Source organism: Montipora foliosa, chromosome 1 (assembly GCF_036669935.1).
Source record: "Montipora foliosa isolate CH-2021 chromosome 1, ASM3666993v2, whole genome shotgun sequence".
Classification (NCBI taxonomy): Eukaryota; Metazoa; Cnidaria; class Anthozoa; order Scleractinia; family Acroporidae; genus Montipora; species Montipora foliosa.
The window spans coordinates 49,822,227-49,847,537 of record NC_090869.1 but is presented as its reverse complement, the minus strand read 5'-3'; the positions used below and the strand labels follow the sequence as shown (position 1 = coordinate 49,847,537).

Sequence of the window (25,311 nt, the reverse complement as noted above, 5' to 3'; positions counted from 1 at the left end):
CGGCCTATTTAGAAAGTATTAGGGACGGTGAAATCCGAAACGGTTGAAGAAGCAAATCAACAGCGTACTTGAATTATCCGAGGCTTACTCGAAAATCTCATAAAACTGGTCCCGGTTGTTCAAAAGGTGGATAAATCACTATCCAGCGGATAAACACTAGCAAAAGCAATTGAGTTATCAGGTGCCGATGATAGTGATTTATTCAGTGGATAGCGCTATCCACCCTTCGAACAAATTGACTGAACTTTTAATTAAGAGTAGTTTTTACTCCTTACAATATTAATGTGTTTAATTTATAGAAAACTACGAAATCTGAAATTTAAAATTTAAGAAGCTAGGAACATCAATCAACAGTCAATCATATAATTATTTAACGTCCACAAAACGTTAATTACAACCCATTCGCAATTATCACTTGTATCTTAAGGCAAAGAGGTAGCACGTTAACAGCCAATCGAAATATGACCATTTGTTTCTCATCGCTTTAGGCGGCATATGTTTAGTTTTCACGTGCAGTCATGACCGCAAACCACATTAAATTTATTGGTTGACTGGTCTGAACTCGGTTGGAATATGCTCTCATTTTGTTTTGTTTGAATTTTCCTTTCTCCACCCAGATGTCAGCATCAGTCATTTAATTATTCTTTAATTGTTCTTTCATAGTAGTCCGAACTTCATCTGAAATATTGAACAAGCGGTTTTCAAACCGGTAAACAGTCGTGTCAGGGTGCTCACGCTTGAGTTACTCGATTAAAGACTATTCTATTATCTTTCTGTCATAATTAAGCAAACGTAGGCATAAACAAAAGTAACGGAGCGGCGATGAGCTAAAAAAGGTAGAATTTGTAAAATCACGACAGTCAAAGTATCCTGCAGTATTTAACTGAAGCTTTACAAGAGCTACAGTAACGCGGAAATGGAAATCGGGCACAACGCTTATGAAATTCCATCAACAGAGACGGCCGATATTGGTTCTTTTCTGTACAATATGAAAATGGAAATCCTTGAATCAATGGGCACTTAAGGTAACCACTTGAACAGTTATGAATAAACAGAAAATATGCTGACGTGCTGTCTTTATGTTTTGACCTTTTAAGTAAGGTTGAGGCATGCTGAAGGAAAAAAAAAAGCTCTTCTCTCAAATTATTGGATATAAAGGAAAGAAAATAACTTTGGTTTGCTATTTTGCTTCTTAGTAACGAAACTAAAGGGTTTTTTTTAAATGCAAAGATGTTTTAGTAGAGTTTATAGTAGGCCTGAACTACAGCATGACACCGCTCTCTTTGGCTGAAGTTGAAGGACATCTCCTCAAATAATGTTATGATTCATAACCGCCATCACTATTAGACTTCGAAGTTAAGAGCTCATCGGCCTTGTGGAATTAATGTATATATGTGATACTCGCACTTATCCAGACAATTTGAACGATTGTTTCTTATACGTAGACACCTGAAAAATTCAGGTGGCATTTACGAAAATCGTCCTTGTATTGCTCAAAACATAGTATCGTATCGACTGTGGTTTCCGATATTTGGACGCTAGGTGAAATATCCCAGTACCCCACTTTCCTCTCCTTTCTTTCTTATAAGTACTGAAGTCGCGACGACTGTCCGATGTTTTGTACCGATTCGATTGGCATTTACAGGATTTTATTTAATATATGCTGGTGAAGTCGATGTTTAGTTTGTTTTCGTTCTATTTAATTAAATATTCAGTCCATAGTTGGTGTCCAAGTGTTTTCTTCTCTCTTTTCATTCCAGCTGTGTAATATGACTTTATGGGTTTATTAATGTTAAAGACATCAATCGATGTGTCTGTTGATGTTCATACCAATGCAAAATTGCTTGGCAACGGGCGAGAGGACAACTGACTTGTCAACTTTGTTGCTAAGCAACTGCTTTATTATCCTTAGGCCCCATCTCACAACCCTTCAATGTTCATAACCCTGTGGGACGTAAACCGACCACACATACAATTCGCACTGAGTAAGGCATCGAGTTCTCGGTGTTTGAAGTCTGTCCTGTATGGTAGATCAAGGTTGCACCAGAGTGTTTCAACGAGTTACGACTCCTAAGCACCTCGTGGGTAAATAAACTATGGCTGAACTACTATGACTCCCTCTCCTAGGCGCATTGCACCATGAAACATCAATAATCAATATTTACTATTATGCCCGATAGGCGGAGCGTTAAACCGGCACGATAATCAACTACGGTCTGTTGTCAGCTGAATCAAACAAGTCACGTTTACTTGATTGCGAAGTAAAAAATATATATATCGTTCGACTCAAAATGTTCTCTGGAGACCAAAAACGTTCCCTGACGAGCGAAATAGCGGATGACACTACAAAGAAAAACGAATTTGAAGAGAGACGACTGCAGAAAAAACTTCGAGAGCTAGATGAACTCTCTTTGAAACAACGAAAGAAACGAAGGGAAGAGCAATTGGAATATGCTTTGGGAAATCTCTCCCTGGACAATATGGCCTCTTTTAACAGCTTGACAAGAAAGGTTTTACAATCAGGCTTTCTCCCTCCAATTAACCACAACCCAAGCAAAAGTACCAGCGATGCAGACCGTCGATGCAGTGGGACCGACGTATTAGTAGAAAGACTTAGAGGTTCAAGGATGATCCAAGGGTACAACGAAGGACACGGAAGAAGACCACGAAACTTGACAAGTACACTGTCTACTGGTTCTTGGCAAATTTCACGTTTTGAAAATCCAAAAAGCTTAACGGAATCAGGAAGTAATAAATTTGTTCATCATTCGGATTTGGCGGAGAAGCAAGTTGTCAGGCATAGAAGCAAGAGTGAAGGCGAGATTTTAGTAAGCAAATTTCCTGCTCGGAGACAAGATGAGGGTTCGAGAAAAGGATTCATTTCAACTGAGCGGAAAATTCAACACCGTTCCGTTAGCGAGGCTATTGAATACAAACTAAAAATGAGAGAATTATCCCGTGCTAAATCTTCTCCCATCAATAGCTGATCACATCGGGCGAAACGTCTAAAAAAAACGTAATTGTGCCAAATCATATTCAACCCAAAAATTGATAAAAAACTTGAATTCTTGGTTACAGCCACCTTAACGAATGGACAGAGCAACTGACCTTTGTTGAACTGAATTAAGTGGAGCCTAATTCATATGGAAATACTTATGACTAACACATTGAAATAAATGATTTGATTTAATATGGCTAGATTGTAGTGCTGGCGAAATCAAGCGTAAACAAAATTTTTAAACTTTTATGGCTGTTCAAAATAGCATTTCTTATCGTGTATGGCTTTTTAGATTTCAAGATTTTCTAAAAGGACCGGAGTACGTGGGTGTCAACTCGTGCTCCCTGAACTGGCCGTCCCTTTTATAAGCTGGCTTATTTCCCTTCTCTTCCCCTCCCACCCACACACTGAAAATACACCCAAACGTCCTTGCTAAGTGGTGATTACTGAATGTGTGCAAAGCCTCTCGTTTAAGTTCCTCGTTTTATTGTGATGACACAGTTAGGACAGCGAAATGGGGAAGGGTTTCATTGTTGTTCTATGGACTTGGGTGCCTCCGAAGAGACAGCTTGACCAGGGAAAAGTCTCAAATTTTGAAGTCAACAAACAACAATGATTAGAACCGAGCGTACACGGAAATTTCCTTTTTGACAGAAACAGATACGGCGAGCAATCACCATTAAATCGGACTGCGATTAAAGCCGGATCACCTTATCTTAAATGCTTTTCGTGGCTATGATTTATCTCAGTTCGAAAAACACATTGTGAAACGATTCTAATTTGAAAAGGAAACTAAGACTGAAAAGAAAAAATTAATGGATTCCCCGCATTCGTCAAAAAAACGTTGTCTCGACGATTTGCAGCAATTAAAGCGAATTTCGAAACCTGGCCCCAGTTGTTCAAACGATGGATAGCGCTGTCCGCCGCTGGGATAAATCACTGTCGAGTGGATAAATAATAGCGAAACCAATTGCGCTATCCAATGGATAGTGGTGATTTATCCGGTGAATAGCGTCATACACCTTTTGAACAACTGGGGCCTGGGTTCCAGTCACAATTGTATGTATATTACAATGGCTCTTCCACTAAAATTTCGATTTCTCTGGCATAAAAGGACTGACGGGCTTGTTTTTATCTTATCCTCTTAAGACTAGAAAATTTATTACACGGTTCCCCCATGGTTGCCAGAACATATTTACGGAAATTCGTATTTTCTGAATACCCTGGGAGAGGTTCGTGGCCGTGGTGTCGCGGGATCAATGTTCATGAAAGGGTTGGATATAATTTGAAATCATCCTAGGTCGATCATCGGCCATTGATCATGCCCTTACAATTAACAGGCTATAATAAACAACCCACTTTTTTCATGACAACTAGTTTCGTATTTTGTATGAATGATTGTAAGAATTTACTATACAATGGGTCTCGTAACGGTTTTAATGATAACAGGTACGTCGCCACATATCGTTTAGCGACATGTAAAGTGCATGATTTTTCATTGGTTTTCCGTATTTGGTATAAATTTTAAGACGGCTTTCCAAGAATGCAGATAGTGCTACAAGGATACTTTTATTTAAGACGACTGACATATGCAATGCAGCACAATAGGGCCTGCCATTTCAATGATGTGTTTCGATATCAAAATTTGCTTTCAGGATATTGTTCTTATTTGTAAAATTAGCTCCGCTTCGCCAAAACTGAGAAATTGAGGCTGTGGCCCACGCGCGTTAGAGACACTTCAATGACTTTCTTCATTTTTCTTAGTTTAACGAGTTCGGATTATAAAAGGCAAGTACTGCTCGGACAAATGGCTCTCTTCTTTAGTTTTTAATGGAATTCATGTTACAAAAACTAGGCATTATTTATTTTGGTACATCGTTTTGACGCTAAGTTTCCATGGTTATAGCCCCGGTCCGCACAGCGATTCAACGATGCATGGGAAGAATTTTCATATCTTCTCCGGTATCATGTTTTTGATCAGTAGCATGATTCAGTTAACTGTCAAAGACACCATTTCATAACAAATATAGTCCCATTTTGGGCTCCAATAGAGCCCCTTTTCTTTGTTTTCTTCCTTAAATAGTGCATTTCGCACGACGCACTGTTAGAAAACTCGATGATCCAAATGAACTAGTTGCTTTGGTATCAAAATAATTTATCCAGTTATCCTTCACCAGACCTAATTGCAAGATGCATGTTTTGTGCCGATATAATTATGGAGCGACAGAGGGTGAACATACATGTATTACCTATTACTGGTTACCTCTAAGTTGGTCATGACAATCATGTTATTCTCATTCCTTTTGGTTTGACGATGCCCCATAATAAAGTTGCTTGAACCTAAAGTGGGAATCTCAATAAGAACTTGATAAAGGACGGTATCAATCTGCCTTCCATAATGAAAAAAAAAAGGAATTTCACTGTCTTCTTCTTCATTTAAAAATCGAGAACCGCGCCAAATGAGAAGGTTAAGCGGTTTATTTTATTTTGGTGACTCAGTCGCAATTGTGGCTTATTCAGTTTGGTCTTATTGTATACCGTACGAAAACTGAATCCCATTGCCACGTAAACCTTCGAAATAACTTTTACTAAGCCAAACCGACTGTCACTCCAATGTACACACACACACGCTACTCATATGATTCTTGCTTTAGGCGTCGTTTTATCTGACTGTGAAATGTCGTATGAAGTTTGAATATATAAGAAAACAAGTAATATACTTTCTGGTTAGTTAGCAAGAACAAAGGAAGTCCCGCTGCCGATTATTTTCGAAGATATTCCATTCTCATTACCTGTACTAACTGCATACAAGCTATGCCTTGTCTCCTGTATTGGTAATTAAGGCCATTTTAACGTCATACGAAAATACTTATCTCACGTATGTGATTTTTTTTTGGAAATACACTAGGGTGTCCGCCCTAAAAACCATAGAAGAGAGGAGGGCGGAACAGATCACTATTTTGCTGGTAAAAACTTGAGCCATTCAATGGTGGGAAGGCATGTGAATAAAGAGATAGTCTTCTCCTCGAGGAGGATGGTATTTTTCCACATTTTAATTGCTTTTTCTTAAGCAATCCGCAGTGTACTCCCTCGACCGTCTTAATGATCGCTAAACTATTTAGTGTAAGCGTCAGTAAAGTGTTTCAGTCTCATTAGTTAGTTCATTTCTCTTCCTTTCTAAAGCATCATACGTGAAGCCATTGGGTTTACCATTTAGGAGACCTCAGAGACCCAATCAGTCTAGCAAAAGGCAACAAATTGCTGGCATTATTTGCCGCTTCCTGTTTACTTACAATGCCTCAACCTCGCTCCAATGATGGAATGATGTTCCTTCCGGCGCGTCATATCCGGCTAATAAGAGATTTCTGAGTTCCGCACAAATGTTACTATTTCAAACCACTGGTTTATTTTTCCTTGACCAAAAGCATTTTTTCCACCATCAGATCAATGAAGTTTTTCTCCGCGAGGCAATAGAGAATTCGAAAGACCAGTTCAAAGAAATCGCAGACTGAGAGCTTTGCAAGATACAAGCCGCATATCTGAGAAGAGACCAAGGTAAGTAGTTTTTCCATATTTTCGTATTTTCTCTTCTCGCTTTTTTCCCAGGCTACATAAAACGGAAAAGTAGAGGAAAAAAACCGGAATCTGTTATTCAAAAGTTCGTTCTCCCAACTATAATACTTTTTTCAAAAGGTGGCTCCTCATTAACTTCCAAGAAGAATTGACCGAATGAAAAACAACACTAATAATGTTCAAGCAACTCAGTGCTGAAAAAGGAAACTGCACAACATAGAATCCTATAAATAAGGACAGAAAATAGGTCTGAAGACAAGTAAGGCAAGCAAAAAAAATAAAATGAAAAGATTATGTTAAATTTAATAACTAAACAGTGATGTTGCGTAAGAGAATTCTAAGATATTCCGCATAAGGCTTTAGCTGGCAAAGTGTGCATTTCACAGAAAGATGCAGCGTTGGAAACAGTCGATATATTTCTAGCTCTTTTGTTTCATTTCAATTAATTTCCCCATTTAAACGCGTTTGCTCAGACATATTTTGTATTTCGTGGATAAAGCTACGCAGAACATCAGTCATGCATGCGAAAAACTGATCGTTGAGCAGTGCTATAATATTCACTGTATTTACTATGCAAAAAGCAAAAATTAAGAAAATCAATTTACTCAGTCTTAAAAGATGAAGACCGAAGTCCTTTAAATCGGTTGTTTGACTAGCATCGAAACGTCGTTGCAAACTTTGTCTACTGACATTAGTTCGCCTCGTTATTGGCCGTAAATTTAGTCGAACTGTCAAGATCTGTGATTAAGTGTATGTTGAACAAAGTCACACGCTGACCACAACAAGCTTGGCCACATTTCAAGTTTGCAGGTTATGGGGGTAGACTTGGGAGCTTATAAAGCACTCTCTTAGGTAAGTTTTGGGTATACACTGTATCACTTCTTTTCCGAGATCATGGAAGAACTTTTTGACAATCAGTGATACAGGTTGGCAAACCATTTTTAGGTGCTAACACATTCTAAAGACTCCACAAAATCCCCTGCAAGCCATTCTTTGAAAATGAGACATTACGCTGCCTTGCAAGACCTGCAGAATATTATCCCTCCGCATGGTTTTGTACAATGACGTAGTGCATGGGCAAAATTGCTTTAACTTTCCTCGGAATTAATAACCTCTCTGAAATTCGAATGAACTTAGAGTCATAACATTGGCGAGATGGAGACTGGAGTAAATTAATGGATTTTTCAAGATTCTTTGCAAGGTTCAGCTTAAGCATTTGGTTGTGGAGCCGGGCTTATACTCGCAAAATTTGGCCTCCCTTAAGCGGGAACAAACTGAAGCACTTTTATGGCCAACGGTGGTAATGGTGTGTTTCTGTTTTAGTGTAATCGAATCGTCCGATTATCTCCTCAAAATCCGCTGCATATCCAGAAGAAGATGTTAGACAATTAAGTGATACTGAATTTACCGAGCAGCTTCATGCAAGCCGTCATAATCTGTTCATTTATGTAACATTTTAGAACGTTTATTTAAAGTTTGCTCGTAGCAGACGTAGCGAGTAGGCTCGCTGATTCATCGAGTTGTTTCTGCCCCTAGCATGATCAAAAGTGATTTCCAAATTGAGGTCCAATATTGGGCTAATCAGTTGTACTTCGTCACTGATAAGCTGCGGTTAGAGTTCAGTGGCGAAACTATACGGTATATAAATCAACCATAATAACATCACCGAGGTCTTATTTCACTTTTCGTAGCAAGTTCCGTTAATGAAGATGAAGTAATTATTTTTATGGCAAAGATGCCATCTTTCAAGAACTCAGAAGCTATAGTACAAACTCCTCTGTTAGCAATGTCAGTGTTAACAACACAAAAGGTTTTGCTGTGCAGTTCCTATATCCGAAAGCATTAAGTAACAGTTATCTTTATTTCCTTTGGAACTTTGGGAGGTGAAACAGGAAGCCTAACATTTTCCTTCTTCAGAGAACTACAATTGGGATGTGGTCACTAAACTTGATTGAGACAGCGCCCACATCAAAACAATCTTAAGTTTGAGTATCTTTCCGCTTATAATTATAAACTTTCTGTATGGACTGTCTTACAAGTTAAAATCAGTTAAAAGCTTAGGAAAAATGTAAATCAGTTTGTGGCCATGTCTAAACAAATTCAAATTAAAGACTGTACGCAAGAAGGCTACCATTTGGCCACTCATATAGTGTGGTAGAATGTTACTTGTATGGGCCAACCGAAATCAAGAGCACTTCAGTTACCGCCGGATCAGAGCACTCATCTGGCATGACTGAAATGAATAAAAATACAAGAAACTTCCTTGGCTTGTTAACCTTGTCAATGCATACATCCTCTGGTGAATCGTTAAGGCTATCAATACAGTACGCTTAGAACTATTTTTTGTTTATTGAATCGTACACAGGAAATTTCACGAAATCCATATATAAAAGTAATCACAAGCGAAGCTTCACTCCTCACATAAAGCAACTCTGGTTCCTTTGGTTTCCTTGCTTACTCTAATCTTTCATTGGTTAAGCTCTATCCATCTTGATGAAAACCATGATCTGATTTCTCTGTTGTCCTTGTTTCCATCTGCTCCTGCAAATTTATCTCAATGTTCTTTGTTTTTCTTTTTTCACCTGAAAAAGGCCTTTTAACGTATGTTGATTTGATTGACTATATTTGAACCAATCTGCCTGTAACCCAGAGCTGAATTAACTGTTCTTCATCACATAACATTTAAGTTATTATACAGTACCTGAATAGTATTCTGCTCGGAATATCACTGCAACATAAGGTATCCACTGGGTATAGTAAGTGAACCAGAAGGTTTCAGGATCTCTTGCAGATCCATGGTACTGACAACTAGCAATTTACAGCACCCAAGTTACTAGGCGTCTGGTGTCTTTGAAAGGTCATTATTTTCCCTCATTTAGGTCGAGGTGGTTATCAAATAAGGAAGATAAATTTAATGCAGCTTTAATATGCTGTTTGTCAGGTTGTACAATGGATGATGCAACTCGTAACCTGATTAGCCAGTCTTCGTGCTCGTCAAAATCCTTCGGGACATTAAAGGTAACCTCAGCTGTAACTTATGAACCACGAACTATTTATTCTAATACACGTGTCCTATAGAATGCATAGAAAAAGGGACAGTGTCACATTGTAAACAAGTTCTTTGATTTGAAGGCCTAGAGGGAAGGATAATGAAATCCCCGAAAATTGGAGAAAGAAGTGCATTTGAAGGTCTTTTTAAGAAATGGACTCCTTGGAGTACTACATCGTAAATACACTGATTGCATTTTAAGACATCCACTTGGCAGTGAAAATATGCCTTGTTCTCACAATATTCAACTTTAGTTTCAGAGGTAAATAAGGCATAGGAAGGTCAAACTGCGCTTGAATAGGGCTTCCTTGGTAAATCTAACTCCCATAATTTGCTCAATATATTTAAGAGTGGAGTGTGGACGTACATTTCTGTGCTCTGTGCTCCGTTTACTTCTGTATGGTCTTTATTATCCTAACTTATTTCGATAAGTTAAATTATTTTACTGATTGGTAACAATGCCACCTAAACGAAGCGAAAAGGAGACAAATGTTAACCCGGGTACAAACCAAGAACAAGATGACATAATGAACAACCATGCACAAAGTGAAGATGGAAATATGGCGTCCTTCGAAGATGTTTTGGACCGCTGCTTAAAGCAGCAAAGTGAATTTCTCACTGATCTATTCACCAAGTTCTTCCAAATGCTGTGTCTGAATTTTCTGAGTTCAAAGTATGATGAATTTGCCAAATCTACGAAAGAGATGAGAGAATCAATCGACTCTCTGTCAACGAAGAACAAGCGATTATGTGAACGAGTTTCAATGCTCAAATCCATGGTTGTAGCCTGTGACAGTGAGATGGAAAACGTAAAACAGTATATTCGTCGGGACATGCTAGAATTACTCTGTGTTCCGGTTACGCGGAATGAGAATACAAATGAAATCGTGAAAAGTGTCGTTAATCTTCTCCGGACCGCGGTTATCAATTTCACTAACAAGACTTTTCCATCCGGCAGTCACAGATTGCCAGCCCCAGAGGGTAAAATCCCACCGATTATTGTCAAGTTCACACGACGTAATACCCGTGATCATATCCTTAGCTTAAAAAGACAACTGCAGGGCAAGTCAACCCTAGATTTGGGTTTTTCCGACCGAGAATCGTATTTATTTAAACGAGAGTCTTACCCAGAGAACAAGTGGGCTATTGAAAGATGTGAAGGCGTTTAAGAGAGATAATCATTTCAAGTTTGTTTGGACCAAGCAAGGCAAAGTCTTCCTTAATAAAGATGATAGTTCTTCTTCATCTGCTCGCTCCCTCTCAAGTTTAGATGAATTTGCTGCCTTCTGAGAAGCGTCATCCCGAGGAAAAGCAAACTAACTGTTTTATCTTCAGGTATTTCTACTGATAGTTTACTTTTCTGTCATCTTGATGATGACGAATTTAGTGTTGCTATTTATGAACTTGCTAATGGTACCGTGAACTTTAATAGTGATCGATTGTTTAGCTTTAAATTTAATCCACTTATTCCAGTAAACAGGAACCTAGCTCTCTCAAGTGACTTGGATCCCGACTCTAATTTTAATTTTAATACGGTTAGTTGTGATTACTTTACGGCAAACCAATTTGAATTGTTTTTCATTACTTCATCAAAAAATATGTAGTCTACCCTGATGATAATTTTACTCGTTTTCTTGCGAATATTGATAGTAAATTTTCTATAATGGGAGTAACTGAGACCTGGCTTAAAGATTCTGGGTATTCTTTTGGCATTGATGGGTATGAGTTTATTCACAACCCCCGTCCCAATTAAATTGGTGGAGGTGTCGGAATCTATGTTGACAATGATCTAGAATTTCAACTTCGTCCAGATTTGGCTATCACTGACACATCATCACCTTCCACTGAGTCTTTGTTCATTGAAATCCGCCGGCCTTTATCCAAAAACATAGTTATTGGTGTCATCTGCAGACCGCCAGACTCTAACATTAATAACTTTGTTGAAAATTTCAATTATCTTTTGGCCAAAATTGGAAAAGAAAACAAGTTGTCCTACTTGTTGGGTGGTTTTAAATTGAATCTCATGAATTACCATTCACATAGTCTGATAAGTGAATTTCTAGAGGTTACTTATGCCAATTTGTTTGTTCCTTTAATCTTACGACCGACGCGAATAACCTCTCATTCTGCTTCTCTTCTTGATAATATATTTACAAATTCTTTTCATAACGACATAGTTAGTGGACTATTTTTAGGGATGTTTCTGATCATTTGCCTAATTTTGCGATTCATTATTAGTAAACTTGAGCATTATGGGATCCGTGGACTTGCAACTTGCAACTTAGCAACAGGTTACAGTATGTCGAATTAAATGGTATTTCATTCTCCTATGAGGAAATCTTGTGTGGTGTACCTCAAAGGTCAGTCCTTGGTCCCTTATTCTTTTAAATCTATATTAATGATATATGTCATATTTCCCGGCTTTATGATCTGGCCTTATTTGCTGATGATACAAATTTATTTTTCTCACATAATGATATCCAGACTTAACACATACCATAAATTCTGAAATGCCTAAGTTATATGACTGGTTTAAAGCAAATAAGTTATCTTTAAATGTTAAGAAATCGAACTGTGTAATCTTCAAACCAAGGTAAAGAAGAGAAGAATTTGATTTAAATATTGAAATTAATGGTCACAAGATGATCCGAGTTACGGAAGTCACTTTTCTTGGTGTTATTTTCGATGAAAACCTTTCATGACAACCACATATCTCACACATTGGTGGCAAAATTTCTAAATTTGTTGGTATTAATGGTAGATCAAGTCCTTGTCTCACTAAGCTTGCTTTGAAAACATTGTATTATTCGTTAGTTTACGCTTATTTTCAATATTGTATTATAGTTTGGGGTTCAACATACCCTAATAACCTTAATCGTCTTATTTTGCTACAAAAGCGTATTGTTAGAATTGTGAATAAGATGCCTTTTGATGCACATACTGATCCATTATTTAGAGACTTAAAATTCGTTAAGTTTGTAGATATTTGTTCTTTGCACCTAGGTAAACTTATGCATTCTTATAATAATAAATTACTTCCTCTCTCTTTTAGAATTTTTTTTTTTTTGCGTACGAATCAGGTTCATTGCTACAATACTCGAGGTTCTAACCGATTCTACATTCCATTTTGCCGTAATAATATAAGCAAATTTTCCATCATTTACCAAGGCCCGGTCTTCTTCAATAAATTATGTTCTGACATTCGAAATGCTCTTTCATTATATTCTTTTCAATCTAAGATTAAAAACTATCTTTTGCCGTGTCATTAATCTGATTCTGATGTCTTCGCCTTCTTGTTCTTCTTACTATAGCGTAAAAACATCGTTTTAGGTTTAATGGTAATTTAATTAAGCATTCTAACTTTCTTGATCTTGTTACTAGGGTAATATATAAGGAGAACATCGTGCTATGTTTAATGTTAATTTAATTAAGCAATCTATGTAGTCCATCAATCCATGTAAGCTCTTTCTGTTTCGTATTCTTTGATGTAACGAGGGGGTCCAGGTCCTAGAAGCCCCATGGTTTCCTCTAGGCTCCCTTGCCATGTGATAATCTCTTTTCATGTTGTTTTTGCGTAATGTATTGTGGCTAAATCAATCGAACTGAGCTGAACGGAACTGAATAGAAACCGCGACGAATTTTAGACAACGACCGTATACAGTATACTGCTACTGTAATGGTACTTGTTCAAGAGTAAGGGTTTTCACTTTCACTATGTTTTTGTTTCTCTCCGGGAACAAAATTGATTACCGGAAAGACATTCACATTGGAGAAAATTTCATCATATGACCACTGTCTATGCAAGAATGCGATTGTAAAATAATTGTAAAGTATATCGCAATGTCGTACCAGGAATTTCGCAGAGGCTGTAAGATGCAGATCTAGTATTTATGCTTGTCTGGCCTAATCGTGGCAAATGTTGAGTTTCCTTTGCCCATAGACTTCTCAGTTTTGGCCCGCGCACATCTCAAGCAAGATTTGGTTATTTTTCCTCATAGAATCAGTCACAACCGGGATGTAGTCACTGACTAAAAACCACAGTAGATGGAACACTGAGTCACCTCTGCGTGTACTCTAAAAAGCTTAAATTCTATTTATTTTCTTATTTGAAACCTTCTAGTGACTCGGTTCTCCAAACAAATAATGGTTCAAGCTTCGAATTGTCCTTCTGTCTGTACTTGAAAGTATAAACATTTTTAAACTTCCCAAGTGGGTTGCCATTACACACTCTGTATTGGCTTCGCTTATATAAACGATAAAACTGGGTTAAATGAGCATGTATCGGTTTCCCACACAGAAGGAGATGTAGAAAAGACACAAAACACCGGTGCAAAAAGGAGTCATGATTATCCTCGTTATTGAAGATAATAATATCACGTAGGTCACTTTCAAAACGGAAATACCTAGTAAAGTAGACGTGCATGCGATCTTCACAAAATGCACTTAAAGATGTGTTGCACCCCAGAATAATTTTTTTTACCCCTTTTATGCCTTTATATATTACTCACATAGTGCAGTATTTTGACAGGCATGAGAGCTGTGACTGAACCAATTGTATTTATTGAGTGAACGCAGAAAAACGTTAAAATTCGATCTTCTTGCATAATAGTTTGATCCAAGGTTGTAGAGAACTTCTGAATTATGTTAGTTATTGAGAATCGACGGATAGAGGACGGGTAGCACAAATTTTCTCAGTTTCTTTTGGAGAGGGGAGCAATGAAACATGGTGTTTTTTTGAAGATGACTTCTGATATTTGAAAGAAAAAGTTAAACGCAAGCGGGGTTCTATCTAGAATTTATTGTTTGTGGAAAAAGTCCCGAGTGGCCGAAGGCCACAGACTTCCTAAGAGGGTCCGGGGAGATGTCTTCCCCCCCCCCCCCCCCCCCTCCCCGCAACCCCCAGAAATTTTTTGAAATGACTATGGGCAATGGGAAATCTGCTGCATTTTAAGACACAATTTTGAGAAATGTTACAGTGGTATATTATTTCATTTTTTAGTCACGATCACATTCTCATAAGGTGTGTGCATCAGCGTCTCCTTAATCCGTGGTTTTCTGGTTACAAATGTGTCCATTCTATCGCTAGTCGATTCAACTCATAAACAGACTGTACAGGGCGATAATCGAGCCTGCTGTAAGGCAAGCAGTTTCTAACACTCCATTTTCCTTGTCAAATAGTGTCCTTAGACAGGAAACACTTACTTCGAATTCATGTATACTGACCTTTCGTGGCATCTGGATGATTTTTCCAATATAGTTCCTTACATACTGTAATGATACAAGAGATTAACAATCTATAATCTCTTGAATGATACCAATATTTTTAGAGGGATGCTGAGCATTTTTTTTGGGGGGGGAGGGTGGGGAGTCGGAAGCTTTTACCCCTCAAACCCTGGCTGCCAAGTATGGGGTCATGAAAAAACCAACTAAAATAATTGATGTAGGCCTCTGGTATAGAGTGTTTTCACGTCACGGTCCGACGGCCATGTTCGTGTTCCTAAGCAAATGAACGGAGGCCATGTTGGTGTACTCAACTAATCGTCCGGGAATTGAGCTCTATTATCATGCAAACGTTTTCTTTTGTTTCGGTGTAAAAACAAGGTCACTGATCACGTGAGTAAACAAACTCTATATGTTTATGATCACATGCAACACGCTACAAGTCAAACCGTTTTGTTCAGTTTGGGCAAAAAATCACAAACGCATTAACAGTATACATGTAATGCTACCTCAAATAACGCCAAGAGAATGCATTTAGACTTCTAGACAACCTGGTCGAACGGTTAGGGTGTCGGAGTTTCATTCAGAGTTCCCAGGTTCAAGTCCAACTGACGTTGTTCCACCAGGTGCCGGTTCAAAGTCTCGGCTACGCGGGCAAAGAGTCCAATGGTCTACCACAAACCAGTTGGGGTTCTATCGTGATATTTGCCATATTTTGTTTTTTCATTGGCCCTGAAAAGCCCCTTAGGAGCGCGGTCAAATTTTGATATATCCAACGGATTTACTGAGATGAACCTGACTTAGAAACAGTTGGCGATTTGTTGTTATACGTATAAACCAAGCCCCATATAATATATATATTAGACAGGATTATCTTAGAATTTAGTTGACTAAAAAATAAAGAAAAACACCTCAGGAATTGTTGAGGCTACGATCAAGTGGCCTTTTTGTCATTTGCAAGTAGGCGTGACTGAGCGTAAACCACGAAAACTATTGATTGTGAAATTTATTTGACAGCTCAGCCGGCAAACTTTCAAAAGTGAGCGTCCTGCTCTATTATGTCACAATTTCATAAAGCAGAGACTGAAAAAAACGCAGACTCGTTCCCTACTTGGTAAATTGGAAACGGAAGAGAAAAACACGGAAGGTACGGTTATATGAAGCAGTGGTAAGGGCTTATTGGTATAAGTATCACAGCATCGATTAAGAGATTGCAATTGGTCAATCTTATATTTGTCATACGATTGGGTCCTCTTGTTATAGGCATACTTTCATTCTTCATATTTGCAACAACCGCGTTGGGTTTCGTGGCATCACTTCATCAACAACATAGGTTAGCAGATATGTTTAATTTGGGTATACAAATTATGGATGCCAACAGTTGTCTTCCATGTGATCATCAATATACAACCTCCGGGTGGTAACAAAAGAATTAAGAAATGCAAACCAACTCACTTCACGTTTATCTGATTGCTTTCTACACGAGTTACTAAATGACATTAATATTTTCTGTCTAGTAATCATCACATTCTCTTTGCATGTGCATGAAATACTCCGGTAATCATCTCATCATTTCGAGGTCGACCGGTCAACAAATCATAATAAGGGCCGGGTCGCACACTAGACTACAAATATAACTGGCACGAACTTCCAATTTTCGACACAAAATAATAGCAAAACCAATTGTTTGATCGAATGATCCTGACAGAATTTGACAAAATTTATAAGATTCTCGAGCGTTGGTTCACTCGTCCAAGCTTTGCGGTTGACCATCATCAAGTGCAAAGCAAATTAAGAATTCGCTAGTGCGATCGGACTCTAAGCCTTGAACTTGCGTTAGGATTACATAATCTCCCAGCGAGCATTACATTACTGGAACTATGGTTACTGGCTCGCAAGTTTTAAAATAAAAATGAATATTCAGTCTGACAAGGACTAGACAGCCAATTAAGTGGTAAGTGTTGCACAGAACATTAGTTGCACCAGAAAGTGATTAATTATCAAGGTTCTATCTAGGGTATTTGACGGGTAGAAGCTTACTCCCAAAAATGCTCAGTTCCCTCCCCCAAAATATTGGTAAAATTATGGTATAATTTTTAAGTAACTATATCGGCAAAATCATCCAGACGCCAAGGTCAGTGCATATGAAGTAAGTACTCCCTGTCTAAAACACTATATGACAAGGAAAATAGACTAATACAAACTGCTTGCCTTACAGCGGGATCGGTTATAATGCTGTACATTCCGTTTATGAATTGAATTGCGACAGAAAAGAGACGCTGATGTACACAAGTCACCAAAATGTGATCACGACCAAAAAATGAAATCAAACACTTGAGTAAAATTTCTCAAGATTGTGTCTTGAGCAACGCATATTCATTGCAAGTAAAATTTCGGGTGCCGTATGCCATGGCACGGTAGTTGTTTTTATCGTTTGAAGCAACTTTTGTGCAATTCCAATCTTTCGGGAATACACCAGTTGTCAACTGATAATTGAAAATCTAGGAGATTGGAATGCAAATGAGATCAGCGCATTCTCGGCGTATGAGTCGCGCAGATTTCTTACCCAATGCAGTTGATTTTGACCGGCCGATTTTTCGGGGTTAAATGTGTAACAAGATAACGTTTCATCTAGCGATACATTTGTCGCCGACACGAAATAATGATTATGGAGAATATATGAGGCATCTATCGCTGCTACAGATATGAAACAATTCTCTTAGATTTTCAAGTATAAATGAGCTGAAGTTCCTGATTTCATGTTTAACAATAATAATGAACTTTATTTAAATGTAAACTGTATTTAGCGCTATTGCACTAATTGGGGACACTGTACAAATCAAATCATACCAAATCATATCAAGTCGGAGTTTGGTTTTTGAAGAGAGGGGAAAAAAACGACTCGGGGCAGAGTAGAGAGAACCAACAAACTCGCCAGAGATGTGACACCAAGTCTGGGAGTCTAACCCAGGCCACATTTTCCATGTTGGGAAGCGAGTGCTCTTGCTTTCTCCCTAACAAAGTCTGTAACAAAGTGCGACTAAAACAGTGTCTTTACAACATGATGCATCTTGCAATGAGTAGGATCGACTTCCCTCTCTGTTTGACTTCCTCTGACGTGATCTTGTTGATCATGAGTCACAGTGACTCGTTTGGTGGACAGGTACTTCGAGTTCTTAGATCCTGTCTCTTCTAACTTGTTTCCCTCTTGTGATGTTTTTCCTTTGAGCGTTTTCTGTTTTCGACAATTTCCGGAGAATTTTCCTCCTTTGATCTGTAACAATTCCACCCTTTTTCAGACTTTTAAAGGACTCTTTGTTGTGTCATGTTACACTTTTGGAATAGCCTCAGACCAGAGAACATGCAAACACCGGCGAATTCAATCCAGTTTTTTCCAGTAAGTGTTTTTTTGGAACGTGTTAATTCCCTATTGAGCTCAGGGTAGTCCAATCACCATGAATTCGGAAGTATATAAACCAGTCGTATTTTCAGTTCTTTTGCTTGTGTTATGTGAAGCAGTGGTAAGGGCTTATTTGTATAAGTATCACAGCATCGATTAAGAGATTGCAATTGGTCAATCTTATATTTGTCATACGATTGGGTCCTCTTGTTATAGGCATACTTTCATTCTTCATATTTGCAACAACCGCGTTGGGTTTCGTGGCATCACTTCATCAACAACATAGGTTAGCAGATATGTTTAATTTGGGTATACAAATTATGGATGCCAACAGTTGTCTTCCATGTGATCATCAATATACAACCTCCGGGTGGTAACAAAAGAATTAAGAAATGCAAACCAACTCACTTCACGTTTATCTGATTGCTTTCTACACGAGTTACTAAATGACATTAATATTTTCTGTCTAGTAATCATCACATTCTCTTTGCATGTGCATGAAATACTCCGGTAATCATCTCATCATTTCGAGGTCGACCGGTCAACAAATCATAATAAGGGCCGGGTCGCACACTAGACTACAAATATAACTGGCACGAACTTCCAATTTTCGACACAAAATAATAGCAAAACCAATTGTTTGATCGAATGATCCTGACAGAATTTGACAAAATTTATAAGATTCTCGAGCGTTGGTTCACTCGTCCAAGCTTTGCGGTTGACCATCATCAAGTGCAAAGCAAATTAAGAATTCGCTAGTGCGATCGGACTCTAAGCCTTGAACTTGCGTTAGGATTACATAATCTCCCAGCGAGCATTACATTACTGGAACTATGGTTACTGGCTCGCAAGTTTTAAAATAAAAATGAATATTCAGTCTGACAAGGACTAGACAGCCAATTAAGTGGTAAGTGTTGCACAGAACATTAGTTGCACCAGAAAGTGATTAATTATCAAGGTTCTATCTAGGGTATTTGACGGGTAGAAGCTTACTCCCAAAAATGCTCAGTTCCCTCCCCCAAAATATTGGTAAAATTATGGTATAATTTTTAAGTAACTATATCGGCAAAATCATCCAGACGCCAAGGTCAGTGCATATGAAGTAAGTACTCCCTGTCTAAAACACTATATGACAAGGAAAATAGACTAATACAAACTGCTTGCCTTACAGCGGGATCGGTTATAATGCTGTACATTCCGTTTATGAATTGAATTGCGACAGAAAAGAGACGCTGATGTACACAAGTCACCAAAATGTGATCACGACCAAAAAATGAAATCAAACACTTGAGTAAAATTTCTCAAGATTGTGTCTTGAGCAACGCATATTCATTGCAAGTAAAATTTCGGGTGCCGTATGCCATGGCACGGTAGTTGTTTTTATCGTTTGAAGCAACTTTTGTGCAATTCCAATCTTTCGGGAATACACCAGTTGTCAACTGATAATTGAAAATCTAGGAGATTGGAATGCAAATGAGATCAGCGCATTCTCGGCGTATGAGTCGCGCAGATTTCTTACCCAATGCAGTTGATTTTGACCGGCCGATTTTTCGGGGTTAAATGTGTAACAAGATAACGTTTCATCTAGCGATACATTTGTCGCCGACACGAAATAATGATTATGGAGAATATATGAGGCATCTATCGCTGCTACAGATATGAAACAATTCTCTTAGATTTTCAAGTATAAATGAGCTGAAGTTCCTGATTTCATGTTTAACAATAATAATGAACTTTATTTAAATGTAAACTGTATTTAGCGCTATTGCACTAATTGGGGACACTGTACAAATCAAATCATACCAAATCATATCAAGTCGGAGTTTGGTTTTTGAAGAGAGGGGAAAAAAACGACTCGGGGCAGAGTAGAGAGAACCAACAAACTCGCCAGAGATGTGACACCAAGTCTGGGAGTCTAACCCAGGCCACATTTTCCATGTTGGGAAGCGAGTGCTCTTGCTTTCTCCCTAACAAAGTCTGTAACAAAGTGCGACTAAAACAGTGTCTTTACAACATGATGCATCTTGCAATGAGTAGGATCGACTTCCCTCTCTGTTTGACTTCCTCTGACGTGATCTTGTTGATCATGAGTCACAGTGACTCGTTTGGTGGACAGGTACTTCGAGTTCTTAGATCCTGTCTCTTCTAACTTGTTTCCCTCTTGTGATGTTTTTCCTTTGAGCGTTTTCTGTTTTCGACAATTTCCGGAGAATTTTCCTCCTTTGATCTGTAACAATTCCACCCTTTTTCAGACTTTTAAAGGACTCTTTGTTGTGTCATGTTACACTTTTGGAATAGCCTCAGACCAGAGAACATGCAAACACCGGCGAATTCAATCCAGTTTTTTCCAGTAAGTGTTTTTTTGGAACGTGTTAATTCCCTATTGAGCTCAGGGTAGTCCAATCACCATGAATTCGGAAGTATATAAACCAGTCGTATTTTCAGTTCTTTTGCTTGTGTTATGTGAAGCAGTGGTAAGGGCTTATTTGTATAAGTATCACAGCATCGATTAAGAGATTGCAATTGGTCAATCTTATATTTGTCATACGATTGGGTCCTCTTGTTATAGGCATACTTTCATTCTTCATATTTGCAACAACCGCGTTGGGTTTCGTGGCATCACTTCATCAACAACATAGGTTAGCAGATATGTTTAATTTGGATATACAAATTATGGATGCCAACAGTTGTCTTCCATGTGATCATCAATATACAACCTCCGGGTGGTAACAAAAGAATTAAGAAATGCAAACCAACTCACTTCACGTTTATCTGATTGCTTTCTACACGAGTTACTGAATGACATTAATATTTTTGTCTAGTAATCATCACATTCTCTTTGCATGTGAAAGCAAATACTCCGGTAATCATCTCATCATTTCGAGGTCGACCGGTCAACAAATCATAATAAGGGCCGGGTCGCACACTAGACTACAAATATAACTGGCACGAACTTCCAATTTTCGAAACAAAATAATAGCAAAACCAATTGTTTGATCGAATGATCCTGACAGAATTTGACAAAATTTATAAGATTCTCGAGCGTTGGTTTACTCGTCCAAGCTTTGCGGTTGACCATCATCAAGTGCAAAGAAAATTAAGAATTCGCTAGTGCGATCGGACTCTAAGCCTTGAACTTGCGTTAGGATTACATAATCTCCCAGCGAGCATTACATTACTGGAACTATGGTTACTGGCTCGCAAGTTTTAAAATAAAAATGAATATTCAGTCTGACAAGGACTAGACAGCCAATTAAGTGGTAAGTGTTGCACACAACATTAGTTGCAGCAGAAAGTGATTAATTATCAAGGTTCTATATAGGGTATTTGACGGGTAGAAGCTTACTCCCAAAAATGCTCAGTTCCCTCCCCCAAAATATTGTTATCATTATGGTATAATTTTTAAGTAACTATATCGGCAAAATCATCCAGACGCCAAGGTCAGTGCATATGAAGTAAGTATTCCCTGTCTAAAAACACTATATGACAAGGAAAATGGACTAATACAAACTGCTTGCCTTACAGCGGGATCGGTTATCATGCCGTACATTCCGTTTATGGATTGAATTGCGACAGAAAAGAGACGCTGATGTACACAAGTCACCAAAATGTGATCACGACCAAAAAATGAAATCAAACACTTAGTAAAATTTCTCAAGATTGTGTCTTGAGCAACGCATATTCATTGCAAGTAAAATTTCGGAAGCCGTATGCCATGGCACGGTAGTTGTTCTTATCGTTTGAAGCAACTTTTGCGCAATTCCAATCTTTCGGGAATACACCAGTAGTCAACTGATGATTGAAAATCTAGGATATTGGAAAGCAAATGAGATCAGCGCATTCTCGGCGTATGAGTCGCGCAGATTTCTTACCCAATGCAGTTGATTTTGACCGGCCGATTTTTCGGGATTAAATGTGTAACAAGATAACGTTTCATCTAGCGATACATTTGTAGCCGACACGGAATAATGATTATGGAGAATATATGAGGCATCTATCGCTGCTACAGATATGAAGCAATTCTCTTAGATTTTCAAGTATAAATGAGCTGAAGTTCCTGATTTCATGTTTAATAATAATAATGAACTTTATTTAAATGTAAACTGTATTTAGCGCTATTGCACTAATTGGGGACACTGTACAAATCAAATCATACCAAATCATATCAAGTCGCAGTTTGGTTTTCGAAGAGAGGGGAAAAAAACGACTCGGGGCAGAGTAGAGAGAACCAACAAACTCGCCAGAGATGTGACACCAAGTCTGGGAGTCTGCAAGCGCACACAACATTAGTTGCAGCAGAAAATGATTAATTATCAGGGTTCTATCTAAGGTATTGGACGGGTAGAAGCTTACTCACAAAAATGCTCAGTTCCCTCCACCAAAATATTGTTATCATTATGGTATAATTTTTAAGTAACTATATCGGCAAAATCATCCAGACGCCAAGGTCAGTGCATATGAAGTAAGTACTCCCTGTCTAAAACACTATATGACAAGGAAAATGGACTAATACAAACTGCTTGCCTTACAGCGAGCTCGGTTATCATGCCGTACATTCCGTTTATGAATTGAATTGCGACAGAAAAGAGACGCTGATGTACACAAGTCACCAAAATGTGATCACGACCAAAAAATGAAATCAAACACTTGAGTAAAATTTCTCAAGATTGTGTCTTGAGCAACGCATATTCATTGCAAGTAAAATTTCGGAAGCCGTATGCCATGGCACGGTAGTTGTTCTTATCGTTTGAAGCAACTTTTGCGCAATTCCAATCTTTCGGGAATACACCAGTTGTCAACTGATAATTGAAAATCTAGGATATTGGAATGCAAATGAGATCAGCGCATTCTCGGCGTATGAGTCGCGCAGATTTCTTACCCAAGGCAGTTGATTTTGACCGGCCGATTTTTCGGGGTTAAATGTGTAACAAGATAACGTTTCATCTAGCGATACATTTGTAGCCGACACGAAATAATGACTATGGAGAATATATGAGGCATCTATCGCTGCTACAGATATGAAACAATTCTCTTAGATTTTCAAGTATAAATGAGCTGAAGTTTCTGATTTCATGTTTAATAATAATAATGAACTTTATTTAAATGTAAACTGTATTTAGTGCTATTGCACTAATTGGGGACACTGTACAAATCAAATCATACCAAATCATATCAAGTCGGAGTTTGGTTTTTGAAGAGAGGGGAAAAAAACGACTCGGGGCAGAGTAGAGAGAACCAACAAACTCGCCAGAGATGTGACACCAAGTCTGGGAGTCTAACCCAGGCCACATTTTCCATGTTTGGAAGCGAGTGCTCTTGCTTTCTCCCTAACAAAGTCTGTAACAAAGTGCGACTAAAACAGTGTCTTTACAACATGATGCATCTTGCAATGAGTAGAATCGACTTCCCTCTCTGTTTGACTTCCTCTGACGTGATCTTGTTGACCATGAGTCACAGTGACTCGTTTGGTGGACAGGTACTTCGAGACCTTAGATCCTGTCTCTTCTAACTTGTTTCCCTCTTGTGATGTTTTTCCTTTGAGCGTTTTCTGTTTTCGACAATTTCCGGAGAATTTTCCTCCTTTGATCTGTAACAATTCCACCCTTTTTCAGACTTTTAAAGGACTCTTTGTTGTGTCATGTTACACTTTTGGAATAGCCTCAGATCAGAGAACATGCAAACACCGGCGAATTCAATCCAGTTTTTTCCAGTAAGTGTTTTTTTGGAACGTGTTAATTCCCTATTGAGCTCAGGGTAGTCCAATCACCATGAATTCGGAAGTATATAAACCAGTCGTATTTTCAGTTCTTTTGCTTGTGTTATGTGAAGCAGTGGTAAGGGCTTATTTGTATAAGTATCACAGCATCGATTAAGAGATTGCAATTGGTCAATCTTATATTTGTCATACGATTGGGTCCTCTTGTTATAGGCATACTTTCATTCTTCATATTTGCAACAACCGCGTTGGGTTTCGTGGCATCACTTCATCAACAACATAGGTTAGCAGATATGTTTAATTTGGGTATACAAATTATGGATGCCAACAGTTGTCTTCCATGTGATCATCAATATACAACCTCCGGGTGGTAACAAAAGAATTAAGAAATGCAAACCAACTCACTTCACGTTTATCTGATTGCTTTCTACACGAGTTACTAAATGACATTAATATTTTCTGTCTAGTAATCATCACATTCTCTTTGCATGTGCATGAAATACTCCGGTAATCATCGCATCATTTCGAGGTCGACCGGTCAACAAATCATAATAAGGGCCGGGTCGCACACTAGACTACAAATATAACTGGCACGAACTTCCAATTTTCGAAACAAAATAATAGCAAAACCAATTGTTTGATCGAATGATCCTGACAGAATTTGACAAAATTTATAAGATTCTCGAGCGTTGGTTCACTCGTCCAAGCTTTGCGGTTGACCATCATCAAGTGCAAAGCAAATTAAGAATTCGCTAGTGCGATCGGACTCTAAGCCTTGAACTTGCGTTAGGATTACATAATTTCCCAGCGAGCATTACATTACTGGAAGAATGGTTACTGGCTCGCAAGTTTTAAAATAAAAATGAATATTCAGTCTGACAAGGACTAGACAGCCAATTAAGTGGTAAGTGTTGCACACAACATTAGTTGTAGCAGAAAGTGATTAATTATCAGGGTTCTATCTAGGGTATTTGACGGGTAGAAGCTTACTCCCAAAAATGCTCAGTTCCCTCCCCCAAAATATTGGTAAAATTATGATATAATTTTTAAGTAACTATATCGGCAAAATCATCCAGACGCCAAGGTCAGTGCATATGAAGTAAGTACTCCCTGTCTAAAACACTATATGACAAGGAAAATAGACTAATACAAACTGCTTGCCTTACAGCGGGATCGGTTATAATGCTGTACATTCCGTTTATGAATTGAATTGCGACAGAAAAGAGACGCTGATGTACACAAGTCACCAAAATGTGATCACGACCAAAAAATGAAATCAAACACTTGAGTAAAATTTCTCAAGATTGTGTCTTGAGCAACGCATGTTCATTGCAAGTAAAATTTCGGGCGCCGTA

The 25,311-nt window shown here is 38.3% G+C and overlaps 2 protein-coding genes across 12 annotated transcripts in view; both read left to right on the top strand.

The window, feature by feature from the left end:
• The first annotated feature begins 1,959 nt into the window (after positions 1–1,959).
• LOC137978659 (uncharacterized) lies at positions 1,960–3,194 on the top strand. Its single transcript, XM_068825678.1, has one exon. It carries the CDS (start codon positions 2,292–2,294, stop codon positions 2,985–2,987), a length of 696 nt encoding a protein of 231 aa, XP_068681779.1. The 5' UTR covers positions 1,960–2,291; the 3' UTR covers positions 2,988–3,194.
• Positions 3,195–6,372: 3,178 nt separating this feature from the next.
• The window catches only part of LOC138000244 (uncharacterized), a 37,346-nt gene continuing 18,407 nt past the window's right edge, over positions 6,373–25,311 (top strand). The window contains exons 1-2 of one of the 11 annotated variants that reach the window (XM_068846516.1): positions 7,351–7,423; positions 9,513–9,589. In XM_068846516.1, the coding sequence (XP_068702617.1) occupies positions 9,521–9,589 (69 nt within the window). In that variant the 5' untranslated portion in view covers positions 7,351–7,423; positions 9,513–9,520. Of the gene's footprint in view, positions 6,554–7,277; positions 7,424–9,494; positions 9,590–15,749; positions 15,988–23,899; positions 23,951–24,169; positions 24,240–25,311 lie in introns of those variants that run through there. The other 10 variants (XM_068846561.1, XM_068846614.1, XM_068846569.1 and 7 more) reach the window with 10 other exon arrangements.

What these genes read in the sequence shown, in the direction of transcription:
- LOC137978659 (XM_068825678.1), top strand. Translation starts at nt 2,292, where the DNA reads ATGTTCTCTGGAGACCAAAAACGTTCCCTGACGAGCGAAATAGCGGAT.